At 40.5% G+C, this 15,711-nt stretch overlaps 1 protein-coding gene across 4 annotated transcripts in view; it reads left to right on the top strand.

The window, feature by feature from the left end:
* The window catches only part of LOC143280811 (tyrosyl-DNA phosphodiesterase 1-like), a 142,007-nt gene that overhangs the window by 13,385 nt on the left and 112,911 nt on the right, over positions 1 to 15,711 (top strand). For all 4 annotated transcript variants that reach the window (XM_076585507.1, XM_076585504.1, XM_076585506.1 and 1 more), the window contains exons 5-7: positions 6,554 to 6,609; positions 7,364 to 7,460; positions 8,332 to 8,366. In XM_076585507.1, the coding sequence (XP_076441622.1) occupies positions 6,554 to 6,609; positions 7,364 to 7,460; positions 8,332 to 8,366 (188 nt within the window). The remainder of the gene's footprint in view (positions 1 to 6,553; positions 6,610 to 7,363; positions 7,461 to 8,331; positions 8,367 to 15,711) is intronic.

Below are 15,711 nucleotides of genomic sequence, written 5' to 3'. Positions count from 1 at the left end.
CCACTGCCAAGACCATCCGCTTGTTCACGGACAAGACGACGGTCGCATGTTATGTGAACAAATGGGGGGAGCGCACTCGGCAGACCTCTCCATGCGGACTGAGGCTCTCCTCCGTTGGTGCCACAGCAAGGGCATTGCACTTTCAGCGAGACACTGAGCAGGAAAAACCAACTTCTTGGCAGATGCTCTTAGCAGGTCCAAGAGTGTCATACGCACAGAGTGCACCCTGGACAAGGACAGCCTTCAGGGGGTGTGGGAACAGTGGTTTCGGCCGATGGTGGACCTTGTTCAACAAGAGACTTCCCACTTCCGTCTCTTCGGTTGCCGACCCAGAAGCGTGGGCAGTGGATGCTCTCTCTCTAGATTGGAGCAGTCTGATTGCCTCCGCGTTTCCTCCCTTTCCAATTCTGTCCAAGGTGATACGGAAAGACAGATTGGAACACCCGCAGCTGATCCGCATTGCGCCGAAATGGCCAGTCCAGACCTGGTTTCCGGACCTTCAGTCCCTGACACATGTTCCCACCCCTGGAACTTGAAACCAAATCTCATCTGCTGAGGCAGCCTCGCTCAGGCACTCCGCATTCCAATCCTCAACTGCTCCACCAGCACGCATGGCTGCTGTGCGGTCGGAACTGTCAGCATCACCATTGAAGTCCTCGACCCCTCGGTCGGCCTCTGTGTCGGCTGTGCTGACCCAGGGGTGTGCCTCCTCTGACCTCCTCTCCATAGTCACCAGAGCAAGGAGGCAGGGAACGGAGACTTTGTATGACTTTCGCTGGAAGAAATGGTTGCGGTGGTGTACAGCTCAGGGCATTACCCCTACGAACCTTACGAGCATGCAGCTGGCCAACTTTCTGGCTCTCTGCTCCTCGGTTCATCCTGTCTGCTAGTTCTGGGCGAGGGTACAGGTCTGCCTTCTGTACCACATTGCAAACAGCTAGGTGGTTCCGCCTTGGAAGCGGATTGCCTGCTCAGAGAGGTGGCTAGGGGTGCCCCTCTGAAGGAAGCTAGAGACCCCAGAAGAGTGCCCCTCTGGGACTTGTTCCTGGTGCTGGATTTCATTCGAAAACAGCCCTTCCTACCATTGGGGACTATTCCTTTTGACATCCTCACCCTCAAGACCACTTTCCTTCTGTGGCTGGCCACAGGCAGTCATAGAAGTGAGCTGCATGGGCTTAGTGGAATGCCACAAGATCTGGCCTTCCACAGAGATGGTTCCATCACTATTCGTTTCCTTCCAGAGTTTCTGGCTAAGAACCAAGACCCTGAGGTTCCTTCCCCCTCTCTGAGAGTCAGACCTTTGTCTGATATTCTTGCCCAAGATGAGGATAGGCACCTGTCCTGTTCGGTGTCTCAAATATTATTGGGATAGGTCTCACCATAGGCGTTCTTCTCAGAGGTGTCTGCTCATCTCCCTCAATGAGAATTACAAGAAAGACATCGCTGCAGGCACCATTTCCCGCCAGGTTTCCCAAGTCATTCGTAGAGCCTACTCTCATGCACACAGGGATATCAGCTGTCTTCATCCCAGAGCACACGAAGTGCGGGCCATAGCTACTTCGGCTGCTTTCCAGCACTCAGTGCCAACGCAGCATGTCTTGGAGGCAGCCTTCTGGTGGTCTGAGAATCCCTTCATCAACTTCTACCTCAGGAATTTCCGTATGACCAGGGCTGACGGTTCCAAGGGGATTTCCTTTGTCGCGGCTAACACTGCCGTCTCAGTTACAAGGGCTCCCCATATGAACCAGTAGGCGTTGCCCTCCTCCATTTGCTTTAAATTCTGCATCAGTTTGACATGGTACAGTATATGACACCAAAAGGAGGAGTTTGTATTATACTCCATGTTTGGTGTTAAATATACTTACCATGTCAAACTCGAATGCCCGCCCGTCCGTCCCCGCGTCTCCGCCGTGGTTCTCATGGGGCATTTTTGTTCATGGCCACGGAATGATTAAGCGCTTATAGTTTTTAGAGGCGTTTGATTGGCTGAGAGCGGGTGGGCCCGTCTTTTCACCGTTAGCCGCGCGAAATTTGGCCAAGCAGAGCAAACCAATAGGCCTAGTTTGCATCAGTTTGACATGGTAAGTATATTTAACACCAAACATGGAGTATAATACAAACTCCTCCTCTTAACACCCCTGCCATATACTTTCAAAAGTGTAATCCAAATTCAGAAGTAAGTTTACATATGGAACTACCATAACCAACTTGCATAGACTTATATACTCACATTTTCATGCTCTGTTTTGTTTGTTATTCACTTATTGACAAGTACTGAGTAGCATAAGCGTTTATGGGAGATATTGTTAGTGATTTCAAAGCCATGAAGATTTTTTTCTTTTTAAAAGTTAAAGTGGGGGGAGGGGTGGGGAAGGTTTGAATCATACCCTTCATTCTTGGAGGCCAGAAAACCATTCAGCAGAGAATTCTCCCATTGCTTCCAGTGGCACGGAAATTTGGTTCTGGCAGTAAGCACTTCGAACTTTGCGCGAGTCGCGTCATCAGCGTGCATCATCTATTCTTGACTGGGTCACTTGTGGGGCAGTGTTGATGTGTGGAATGGATGCCAAACACCCCCCTTCCCCACTCTGGGCTGTAGGAAAGTGGCCGCCGCTGCATTCTTGCCAATGTGCTGTGTAGACACATGTACACAGAAAATGGAATGTGTAGAAAATTCAGATTCAGACCAGTTTTCTGATGATGAGTTTTAGAACGCTTTATCAGATGATGATTTTGATCTGTTACAACTGAATGTTGAGGAGAGAGTGCAATTAGCTGCTGCGACAGAAGCACAGATAGTGGATAGTAAAATGTTCAAAAAGAGCAAGTGTGAAAATTGTGTTGTATATTTGTGTAATAACTAGCGTGACTGCTTCAAGGTATATCACGTGTGTCATGTGGACAAGTGTAGGCTGTTTAGAGAAAGTTTTGTTTCTGAATAGTTTTTGTTCAAGAATTGTGTAAGTAATGATTTGATTCTGACTCAGTGACTACTTGTGTAGTGAAAGGCATATAATTCTCATTGAGACCAAGTTCAAATCATTCGTGTGATAAGGACAATAGCAGTGACATATGTGACAGTCTTTCATGGATATGACTAGCAGTGTGGCACTGAGATACATGTGAGGCACTACTCGATGAGTACCTGCATGAAGTGCATGCTCTGCAAGCTAAACACTGTCCTGCATGTGGGTTGTATGCTCTGTGTTTGACCCCAGATGTCACCCTTTTGTGTCAACAGGGTCACAGACAACTTCTCACATCAATTTTGTACACAATAGTATAATGACAATGTAAGTGTACTGTAATGAGTCACGTTGCCATAGGATTCCGAAATAAGTATCTGCTTGATACCCCCCCCCCTTTTTTTTTTTTTTGCTGCCCCATCATCTGCACCATCAAACAACAGCCCCCATGAATCTGCCGACATTGAAGACACTGACAGGACTCATCCCAAACACGGAAGTGGAGGGGTCTCTGCTTGATACTTTCTTTCTCTTCTCTAAATCCAGGAACGAAGGGAATAAATGTATTGTAGAAACCTGGGAACACAGGGGAGTACTGGTTCACAGAAAAATAGGAACAAAAGAGTTAAAAAGAGAGGGAGTGTGAAGAAAGCATCATGGCTGGTTATATCAGTATTGTATTTACAATAATAAAGTCAGAATTGATTGCTGTTATTTGTATCTGTTGTATATATATATATATATATATATATATATATATATATATATATATATATATATATTGAGTAATAGTTTTGATTTGTTGCCTTGTCTGTACTTTAGAATTCATTATTCAGGCCAGCTCTGTTGAGGAAACTAGTAAATGATCAAATTTGTGACAGCTAATATGGTATTGATTTTGTTGCATATGAGAACATTACTGGCAGGTAGTCCGTTTATAACAGCTATTATGGCCCTTCTGTGGCAGCAGAACAAACACATTTCTGCTGTTGAACATATATATAGCAGCACAAGCACATCCCAGCATTTGTACCATCTCATGTCTGAAGGAATAACACCAACACCAGGTTAGGGTTCCATTCTGAAGCATAATTTATGAAATTCTGTGAAAGTGCAATAAAACATAATAACAGTTTGCTTAAAAAACAGAAGTTCAAATAAAAAAATTTTAAAAAAATCTAATATACAGTATCACTATCACCCATATTGATAAAGTTACATATATGTGTTTAAAGGACTGATCAACACTCACTCAAAGACAGACAATAAACCTTCTTGTGTATGTTGTAAACAGTAATAGTAATTGTTTCTAATTATCATTTCAGCTTCTTTCTCGTTCATTGGCTGCAACTTCTATGTTCACTCATATGTACATGAGTGGGCTTTTATGTGTATGACCGTTTTTATCCCGCCATGTAGGCAGCCATACTCTGTTTTCAGGAATGTGCATGCTGGGTATGTTCTTATTTCCATAACCCACCGAATGCTGACATTGATTACAGGATCTTTAACATGTGCATTTGATCTTCTGCTTGCACATACGCACGAAAGGGGTTCAGGCACAAGCAGGTCTGCACATATGCTGACCTGTGAGTTTGGAAAAATCTCAACCCTTTACCAACCAGGTACCGTTACCGAGATTCGAACCTGAGACCGTCAGGTTGAAAGTCCAACTCTTTAACCTCTTGGCTATTGTGCCCATCATTTCAGCTTAATTTCAACATCTTGGAGAAATGTGAATGGATGATTTTCAGCTTAATCTCACTGTTCTGTCTTGAAAGAAGCCTTAGTTTTTTTTGCGTGTGGTTTAATGCATCATGGGATAAAATTATACAAAAATCATCTTCATTGGGATTATTGGAATTAGATTAATTTGATTAACCATTGGAATATCACAGTAATCATAAAACACACACATGCTAACATAATAACAGAATCTATGCTAACTATTATTTCATCAGTGCACTGAATTACCTTGATAATAATAATGATAATAATTCATAACTTTTCCATGGCGCGATTTCCAGTACTAATGCTGTTCAAAGCACCTTACATCATCCAGATAGATATAATATAAAAACATTACAACAGCTTACAGTTCCACAGTTCACATTTGAGAATAAACAAGCTAAAAATATCAGTAAATAATGCTTAGATTAAAATGAAATACATTCCATAAAACACACAGTTAATAAACCACACACTCATGCGTGTGCGCACATGCATGCACACACGTGCACGCGTACACACACACACACACACACATGCCCAGACACATTAAAAATCAACTACTAAAACAGAATTGAATAAGTAATAGAATATCTCTAGCATAAAACTCCATTTGGCGAACAGACATTGGACTATTCATGGTGGTGAGTACAGAAATGTTTGCGGAAAAGGTGCGTTTTCAGTTCTGACTTAAGGGACTGGATATCAGGAGCATTTCTTAGGGACGTTGGTAAAGAATTCCAAACTTGAGATACTTGAGCCCTAATGAAGACCTTTTTCCTTATTTAGAGAGACAGACAGAAAGACAGAGCGAATTCTCGTGTAGGTTTGGGGGTATGTGTTTTCCTATCTGTTGTAATCGTTCCAGTTGGTCAGTCCTAACACAAAATATACAAATTCCAATTCAACACAGTTATAAAACTTAAGTTAAAAGGTGAATAAATCATAACTAACCACTGTGGTCCAATGATGATATGCCATACCAACGGTTGTCATTCAGCTGCAAGGATGTTAATGTTCAGTTACAACCATGCATCGATTTCCTTTTAGACATTACAAATAGACAAGGGACTCAACCGTGTTTCACATGCTAAGCAATAAATCATAGAATGTGTGTTTTGTGTAAAATAATCGATATATATATATAGTAAATTGTTGGAAGTCAGTAAACAAATCTGTTGACGTCAGAAAATATAACTGATGTAACATGCAAAAACAAGCAAATATCATTTTAGAAATAAAAGGAATCTCATCAGGCTTTCACAAGCTGTTACAATAGACATCACTGAAAACTACACATATTTTGTTGAATTAATGGTTGAATAATGTTTTCTTTGTTAGTGTGTTTGTGGAGCCATTGGATTCTGATTATCTTGCCTGGAGATATGCAACACTCTGTTTTTATGTGGTGGTGTATCTGCGCTTGGCACCATAGTTGGGCAGTCATCATTGCTATTGGTTTAACATCTGACACATGTTATAAAGAAGATGAAGCTTGAGTCATAAAATGCACAGTAAGTTAATGATCAACTCTTACAAAGAACATTTTGGGGGGGTCCCAAATGCGTCACCAAATGGACAAGCACTTGTAGTTGGACTTTCTAACCTTACTTTCGTCATCTCTCCCTCTCTCTTTTTTTTTTTTTCTTTTTTAGCCTTTTCTTAATGCATCATTAACAAATAACAGAAGGGTTGTTTACCTGTTCCTGTCTCTTTCTCTCCATTTGAATAAAAAGTTTTTATAAATAATTCAGTTTGTTTCTGTACTTATTATATTGTTTTTTTATCATGTTTTGCGGAATGAAGAAATGAAACAAACTATAGTTCCTTTTCAATAAACTAATAAATGTTTGTTGCAGTTCAATTTCATGATTGATATACCATGGCTTGTGAAGCAATATCCCAAGCAGTTTCGGTGAGTTTTAGATTTCTTTTTCATGTATATGTACTGTTATTATTTTCTATTTTATTATACTTTACTATTATTATTGTTATTGTTGTTATGATGGCAATTATTTGATGTAATTTATTATCCATAGTTGAACAATCCTTGTATTGTCTGACCTGGCTAAACAATTGTATAAAGCTTCACATATATTTTGGCACAATGGGAAACGAACTTTATAGATTTATGAAGGGATAATTCTTTGAAAATAAAACAAAGTCACATCTGTACTCAGAATCAGAAAAGAGGATACAGAGAGGAGGCTTGAACTTCCATTTTGTTTTCAGAAGAGGCTCAAGAAACCCTTGCATTTCAAACTCTTTTCTTCAGTAAGGGTTTTAGGAAGTTACCCCATCCCTTCCATAGTTAGTCATATCTGCCTCTTGATTTTTTTGTCTTTTTCAACTTGATTGATTGATGTCTGATTTTGATATTGGTTGTTTTTGTTGTGTAGTTTTTAAACCAAGATGGGAAGTGATATATATGAAATATTCACAGAGATTATAGGTAGTAAAACAATAAGAAGAAAAATTATTGGGTGACTGCAAGAAAAACAAAAACAAAATACTCTTTTGAAAGTCCAGTCACTCCACAGACCTCTCAGAAGACATTGTCCATTTATTTTACAGGAAGGCGGCAGAGTTAACAACTATTTTTTTATGGCGTCATTTATTAATATGCTGTTGATCTGTTGATTGTGATCATTGATTGGTTGACCAACTAGAGATAAACCATTACTGCTGGTGCATGGAGAACAAGGTCGCAGTGAAACTGAATTGAATGTGGATGGTGCCTCATTCCGTCACATCTCATTCTGCAGGGTAAGTTACTCATCAAAACCTTAGAACTGCTTATTTCAACTCCTATTTCAGAATTATTCATGTGAAAATATAGAAAAATAAAGAAAGAATAGGAATCTGATCAAGTCTGCTATTTTGTATTTAAAAAACCCCCAAGGAAAACAATTAGATATTCAGCAACTAAACAGCAGGAAAAAAGATTGATGGATCAGCTGTATGGTGTAAACAATCAGTAATGAGTGTATTGTAAGAGCAGTTGTTTTTAACCAAAGAGAGTAGAAAGGAAAAAGAAGAAAAATGGTTTCGCCCAACCATGTTCTGTTTTACTGGTCTTGGTCACTGTAAAACATGCTGATTTCTCTAAGTAATTGAACATGTCAAGAGAATCTTGCAAAGGCCAATTAAAAGAAAGTGTATTGGCTTTGTATTACCATTTTTTTGGAGGTGATTTTGCTGTAAAGTATGTTTTCAAAGGACAGTCATGCGGAGTTCAGAATTAAAACTGGTCAGCTGCATTCAGCTGAAGTGAGGGAGTTGATGTAAGGTGAATGTTGAAGGTTAAATGTTTTTGTTTTTGTTTTGGTTTCAGTTACAAAACTAAGGTGATAAGGGAGGATTACCCAGACAAGAAAAGAATCTCAAAAGTATCATAAATGTAACTAATTCAACAATGTACTCATGTTTTATGTAGAACTCAATACAGGTTATGCTTTGTACATGTATGGTGTGTATAATTTATGAATCAGTTGTGTAACAGTGTATTAATTTTAGATGCTTCATTCAGACTTCTGTGGATTCTTGAATTTCCATCCATATTGACTAATGAACTGAAGACAGGAGATGTTGTGTTTTCTTTTTGTCCAGTGTGATATTTTGAGGGTTTTTTTTTCAGGCAAAGTTAGAGATGATGTATGGCACTCATCACACGTGAGTCACTTTTGTTTTGTTTGGATTTTAAATGTCATTCAAAAAGAAAAACATGTGAAAATTATATCAGATTGTACATGTTAAGCATGTGAAAATTAGGTCAGATTGTACATGTTTATTGGATCAGTTTCCATTATGGTGAGATGTGGATTGGACGAAAGTTCTCTATGTTTCTTAATCAGAACAAATTGGCTGTGTGGACTAAAAGCTTTGTGCTTTAAAGAGAGCTTGTTGCCATTATGCAGAATCGCAAATTTTGAATCCTTTAAAGATCCCCAGAACATGGTTTTCAAGTGCAGAAATGCTTCAAAACATGTCAGAGCAGTCTTGTGGTAAAAATCAAACTTTATTTTTATCAGCTAAATTGTAAGTCCCATTCTTTGAGGTGATAAGACTGAGAGCAAGCACTTTTTTTTTGCCCCATAGATATTGTACCTTCCTATGACTATGGAGAGAGAGAGAGAGAGAGAGAGAGAGAGAGAGAGAGAGAGAGAGAGAGTTTACACTTGCACACTCTGTCTTTGACTTGTGTATGTGTGAATAGAATAGAATATGATACAAATGTTTTATTTGTCATGAATCCTTAATCCCCAAAACCCCAAAACAGGCGTGGCAAAAGAGGTGGGAAAAGATTGTGCTTAGGTAGCAGAATGACAAAAGCAGAGCAGCTGTCAAAGAAATTCTTTAGAATCGGCAGTTGGAATTGTTCCAGCGCGAGAATGAGAATTTCAACAATTGAGAAATTGGCATATAATTTTGACATTTTATGTCTCCAAGAGACCAGGACAAGTGCAGACAGACCAATACATTTTGAGAATTTCACAGTCTTTCAAAGGAATGAAGGAAGAGGAGTAGCAATCATACTGAACAAAAACCTAAAAAACAAAGTTTCCACCATAAATCTAGAGAAATGGTGTAGCAACTCATGTGATCTAGTGGGGGTGCGTCTCGAAAAACCTGATGGAATTGATAAAAGCATCGTGCTCATCAATGCCTATGTTCACCCAGGAACCTGCACAACAAAAGATGATTGGGCCTTTTTAGAGGAAATAGAGAACGAACTTGGAGACTCAGTCATTATCTGTGGAGACCTCAATGCAAGCTATGGGACCAGCGGAACACCAACCCACAAGGACTCGCACTTGAAGGAATGATAGGGGAAATTCTTCTTAGCCCATTAACAACCACATCCCCAACTCGCCTTGGAACAAGACAAGGGGACAGTGACAGTGTGATCGACATCGCTCTAACATCTCCAAAATTCAGAGCAGAAATGAATGCAGAGACGCTTCCACACCAAGGCAGTGACCACCTCCTGGTAGTGTTCAGTCTACAGAAACTGTCAGATAAACCCTGTATGAAACCGTGTGATCCATTTCAGTATGAAACCAAAGAGACAACCATCATCGAAAAATTAAGACGCAGAAGAAACAAAAGAACGGCACCAAACAGGATGCAAACTATTCAGCCCCCATGGTGGAATACCGACACAGAGAGAGCCTGGATAGAAAAACATGCGGCTGTCAAACTTTGGCAAAAAGAAAGAACAAAACCATCTCCGGACAAAGATATTGAAACAAAAATGAAAGAAAAAACTAAACAGTTTGAAATCATTGCTCAAGAGACCAAAAATGACAAGTGGAAACAGTTTTGTGAAGCACTCAGTTATGACTCAACATTGACAGAGTTCTGGCAATTTTATCGTCGCATGGAAGGGAAAACGTGCACAACAACAACCCCAGACATGGTAGACACTGATGGAACCAAGCTTAAGACAAACGAAGAAAAAGGATCCGCCCTGCTCAAACGTTTCATACAACAGAGCGATCAAAGAAACTTGGATGAGAAAAAGAAATATGTTGAGGAGTTAAACCAAACCCTTATGCAGACTGGACCTGATGATGACTTGACAATAGATGATCTAAACAAAGCAATAGCTAAATGCAAGAAAGAATCAGCTCCTGGCCCAGACAAAATTCGCTACTCGGACATCAAGGAACTGTCGGAAGAAGACAGAAGCAACCTTTTCAATCTATATCAAAACAGTTTTCACAATGGACATGTGCCGGAGGACTGGACACACAGCTTCTTAAAACCCATACCAAAACCAGGAAAGGACCATCATCAGGTAAGCGGCTGCCGGATCCTAACCATGCAAAACATTGGCGGAAAGCTCATGGAACGCATGATAGCCAGAAAACTTGCAAGGGATCTTGAACACAGGCACATTCTCCCTTCAAATCAAGGTGGTTACAGAACAGGCAAGTCCACATGGGAAAACGCAGCTGCTTTTGCATGTGAGGTGTATGAAGGATTTCAAAGAAAAGAAGAAACACTAGCAGTAGCAATCGATCTTGAAGATGCCTACAATAAGGTCCAGTTTGCGCACCTCATGGAGCTGCTACTAAGGTATGGAGTAAGTTTGACACTGACAAGATGGATAGCAGCAGCGCTTCAGGAAAGAACCGTCGTCCTACGCCTCGGAGATTGGATGTCTGCACCTTCTAAACTATCCATGGGACTGCCACAAGGGTCTCCGCTTTCTCCTGTCCTCTACAATGTCTACACGAAGGGCCTTGCAGACTTAATCAACAATGGAATAGCTTGGGTGCTTACTCTTGCGGATGATGGCTTGGTCTTCAAAACTTCGAAAGATGCTCAGGAAAGAACTAAAGCCGTCCAGAAACAACTAAACAATATTGCTCAATGGTGCAAAGACACAGGATCTTCCATCAATCCAGCGAAAGCCCAAACGTTGCTGTGCACCCTCAACAACAGAACTGTGAGCAAATCACCACCTTCTGTGTCACTCGATGGGATTCAGATCGAGAAAACTGAATGCCTACGCTACCTAGGAATACACTTCGACAGGATGCTGACCTTCAGAAAACATACGGAAAATACTGTTCTCAAATGCAAAAAGGGCCTTTCAGTCTTAAAAGCAATGGCAACCAAAGGTATTGAACAACGCCACCTCTTCCTGCTATACCAATCACTCGTCCTCAGTGTGATCGACTACGGACTTGGGCTAACAACACCATCTCAAAGCAACCTCCTAAAATTAGAAAGAGTTCAAAATGAAGCAATGAGGCTGATCCTTGGAACAACAAAAGACACGCCCACAGAAACCATGCGATACCTGCTTGACCTTCCTTCAGTGCAGGCCAGAAACAAGTTAGAACAGGTCAAGACCTACTTCAAAGCATTAGAAAACCCTCAAAACCCACTGCATGACGCAGTCAAAGAACCAAAAGGCAGCCGCCTAGGACGAGGAAGATCATGGATGGGGCAAGCAGAAGACACAATCCAGCTAGTATGCTGACTACAAGACCTGAAAGAAACAAAAGAATGGGAGAAAAACCCCGAAAACCTCAACCATCTATTCAACACAGCCATTTCACCCACTCTAGGAAGACATTGTCGGGAATGGCCAGAGGGCAAAACTGATGCGGAAGTGAAGCTACTCATAGAAGAAAACAGTAAAGAAGAGGACATCATTATATACACAGATGGCTCAGTCACCAAAGACCAATCCGGTTGGGGATTCACTGCGAAACAAAATGGAAAAACAGTTAGGGAAGAGAATGCTGCCTACAAAGTCACAACCTCCAGCCTAACGATGGAAGTTGAAGCTGTGACACATGCCCTCCAGTGGCTATCGTCCATCCATACTCCCGGAAACTAACATGCCATGATTCTAACAGACTCAATGAACCTCCTACAGAAAATTGAAAACAGAATGGGAAGCCCAGAGTGGCATAAGGCAATGCGCAACTTTCAGATTAAAAAACTCACATGGTCATACTGCCCGGGACATGCAGGTGTTAAGGGAAATGAGCGAGCTGACAGACTTGCTGGTAACGCAACACCAACGAGCGGCCTACATCTAGGAAAATCGGAAATCCTCAGAAAAGTCAAAGAATATCAAAAAGAACAGGTACAAGGCCATCACACCATCGATCGCCTCAAAGAAATAAAAGCAGAGAGAGGGAGAGGCCGTAAGTCTAACATGAAAGGTAGAGCACGATGCTTTGCAAATCAAACAAATATCGGCATCATTTCCAAACCAACATTGCGCAAATTTCTTCAAAACGGAACAGAATCTCTGTGGGCTTTTCCAAATACAATAGACTGAGCAACACACTAGACGCCACGTTCTTGGCATCAGAGATCTTTTCCCATCCCTCTTGTGGCCAATCAGTGGCAGCCTCTGTGCGTGTGTGTATGTGTGTGTTTGTGTGCATGTGTGGGTCTGTATTTTTGAGTGCATTTGTGCATGCGCGAGAGTGTAAGTGTACACAAGTGTCAGTAGAGTTCTGTGCACGTGCGTGTGTGTGTGTGTGTGTGTGTGTGTGTGTGAGGGGGAGGTGGGGGTGCGGGGGGGGGGGGGGGGGGGGGTAGAGGATGAGGTATGTGAGTGTATGCATGCCTACACTGTGGGAGCAACAGGATATTGGAACGTATATATATATATATATATATCTTTGTATATATGTGTGTGGAGATATGGGTATATGTGTGTGTGCTTGTACAAGTAAGTGTTCATCTGTGTGTGTGTGTGTGTGTGTGTGTGTGCCGTGGAAGCTGTGATACGTAGACTAGAAATGAGTGCGTGGAGGAGGGGGGTAGAGGAGGTGCAGGGTAATGTGTGTGGTGTGTGTGTGTGTGTTGGAGCTCATGTACGTTTATATGTATTTGACTGTGAAACTGCATGTTCGGTGCATATCTGTTATGCATGTGTGGGTGTATATGTGAATGTGTGTCTTCATGTTTTACATCTATTTGCTTAGTTATCATCATTGTTATCTTATTTATTTATTTATTTATTTTTTTTTTTTTTTTACATTATAGTTATTATTTATTTATTTATTTGTGTAAGCTTATCTATTATTTATTCACCTTTTTTTTTCTCCTCAAGGCCTGACTAAGCGCGTTGGGTTACGCTGCTGGTCAGGCATCTGCTTGGCAGATGTGGTGTAGCGTATATGGATTTGTCCGAACGCAGTGACGCCTCCTTGAGCTACTGAAACTGAAACTGAATCCTTAAGGTTTATAATACATGAAGAATTTTGTTATGAAATTAATGAATCATTAAGGTTTTTAAGACACAAGGCACACGAATGCAAATAGATGAATAAATAAATAGTAAGACACAAGGCACACAAATACAAATAGATGAATAAAAAAAAAAGTAGTGATCGTCACATGTTGGTACAACATTTAAATTATACACATATTTTCCAAACCTGGGTTCTACATTACTTGCTAGCAACAACTGATTGGGAACATTACCTATTTTATTGGATTCTTGTGTATGTATGTGAGCATGTGCGTGCGTGCGTGCATGTGTGCGTGCGTGTGTGTATACATATTTGTGCATATGTTATCACTTGCATATGGGTGCAATAATATGTGTGTATATTATCTGATTGGAACCCTCCTCACAAAGAAGAGGGAAAGAGAAGAGAGAGAGAGAGAGAGTGTGTGTGTGTATGTGTGTGTGTATTCAATTCAGCCCTGTATGAGTTTGTGTGGGCATTCAAGTACACGCATGCACATATGTGTGTTTGTGTGTGTGTCCCATTTTTTCAGCTCATGACTATGCAAACACATGTACACATTACACACGCACGCGCGCACACACACACAGACACACACACACACACACACACACACTGTTAAATAAAGGATTGAAAGGAGGAGTGATGTTGAGCAATATTGAAATACAGCCATGCGAAAATGAGAGAATGGCGATACAGAAATACATGTACGGATGTCCAAATGAGAGGTAGATTGTACGCACGTTTAAACAAAATATAATAATGCATGTGCATGATAAGTATGAATCTTTGGTGCACCGGCAATGGGTCCCAGATCTGAACAATTTATTATCTGCAGTCATGAAGTGTACTGCTGCGTTATCGACTCACTATGTTTATTTGTTTATTTATTCATTCATTAATTTGATGATGTTTCCATTCATTTCTATATGCACTTTTTTCCTCTCAAGGCCTGACTAAGCGCGTTGGGTTATGCTGCTGGTCAGGCATCCACTTAACAGATGTGGTGTACTGTATATGGCTTTGTCTGAATGCAGTGACGACTCCTTGAGTAACTGAACCGGGGTCTTATGCATGAAACTTTGTGGTTGGTTACTTCCGCATTGGGGGGGACGGGGGGAGGGGGGGGGGGGTCCCGTTTCAAAGGACCAATATCCACGGAAACCCACTTTTGAAGAAACCTGTTAACTTTTTTTTTTAAAAGCTTCTCGGTGTTCTTTGAAACAAACAAGATGAAATGCATTTCCTTTGCGAAGAAAAATTATGATTTAAAAAAAAAAAGAAAAAAAAAAAAGAAATATGTATATATATGTGTGTGTGTATGTCTACATAATATATACACGTACTCTATAAAATTTGATATAGATATTTTTATGTATATGCACACATATGCAAAAGCACACGCACGCACATGCATGCTCGCACACACACATATGAGGTTACCACAAGGATCAGTAATTTCGCTGATTTTATTCAATATATTATTAGCAGATCTACCTAACAAGCTAGCTAAAGATACAGTCTTGGTTCAATTTGCTGATGACATTTGTTCATGGATGAAGGTGACAATGAAAAATAAAACGCCTACTAGGACATTGAATTGCATAAAGAAAATATACCAGCGGGAACTTGATAAAATCAGCAACTTTATGACAGAAAATGGCTTGTCATTGTCCTCAGAAAAAACAAATATGATGCTATTTAATACAGGATCAGACCCAGAAAAGCTCCCTGTGTTTACAATAAATGGTTCTATCATCAGATATACACAATATGTTAAATTTTTGGGAGTCTATATTTCTTCAAAGCTTTCGTGGAATTATCATATTGATTATATACTAAACAATGCAAGAAAAGGTCTAAATTTCCTTAAAATAATTTGTAAACAGCACTGGGGGCAAGATACCAAAGCGTTGATATCTCTCGCAACCTCTCTCGTACGTTCACGCTTGATATACGCTCAAGAGGTATTTTTCAGTGCTCCACTGCATTTGTTAAAGAAGCTGCAAAGCATCGATTGTAAGGCTTATAAACTTGCTCTAGGTGTGCCCATTCTTACATCAAATTTAGGGACCTACAGAGAAGCAGGTGTTTTATCTCTTGATGAACAAAGGAAAGCTTCAGCTGCGAAATTCGTTATCAAATCTTTCGCATATGAAACCTTTTCAAAAGAAGAAGCTAATTTAAGTTCACAAAAAGATTTTGCTAAAAGAGCTAAGACGATACAGTCTATGACATCCATTAATACATTTGCATCCCTACAACATTTTCGGCGCAGGAACTCC

Source organism: Babylonia areolata, chromosome 4 (assembly GCF_041734735.1).
Source record: "Babylonia areolata isolate BAREFJ2019XMU chromosome 4, ASM4173473v1, whole genome shotgun sequence".
Lineage (NCBI taxonomy): Eukaryota > Metazoa > Mollusca > Gastropoda > Neogastropoda > Buccinidae > Babylonia > Babylonia areolata.
This window is presented reverse-complemented; position numbering and strand designations above follow the sequence as displayed.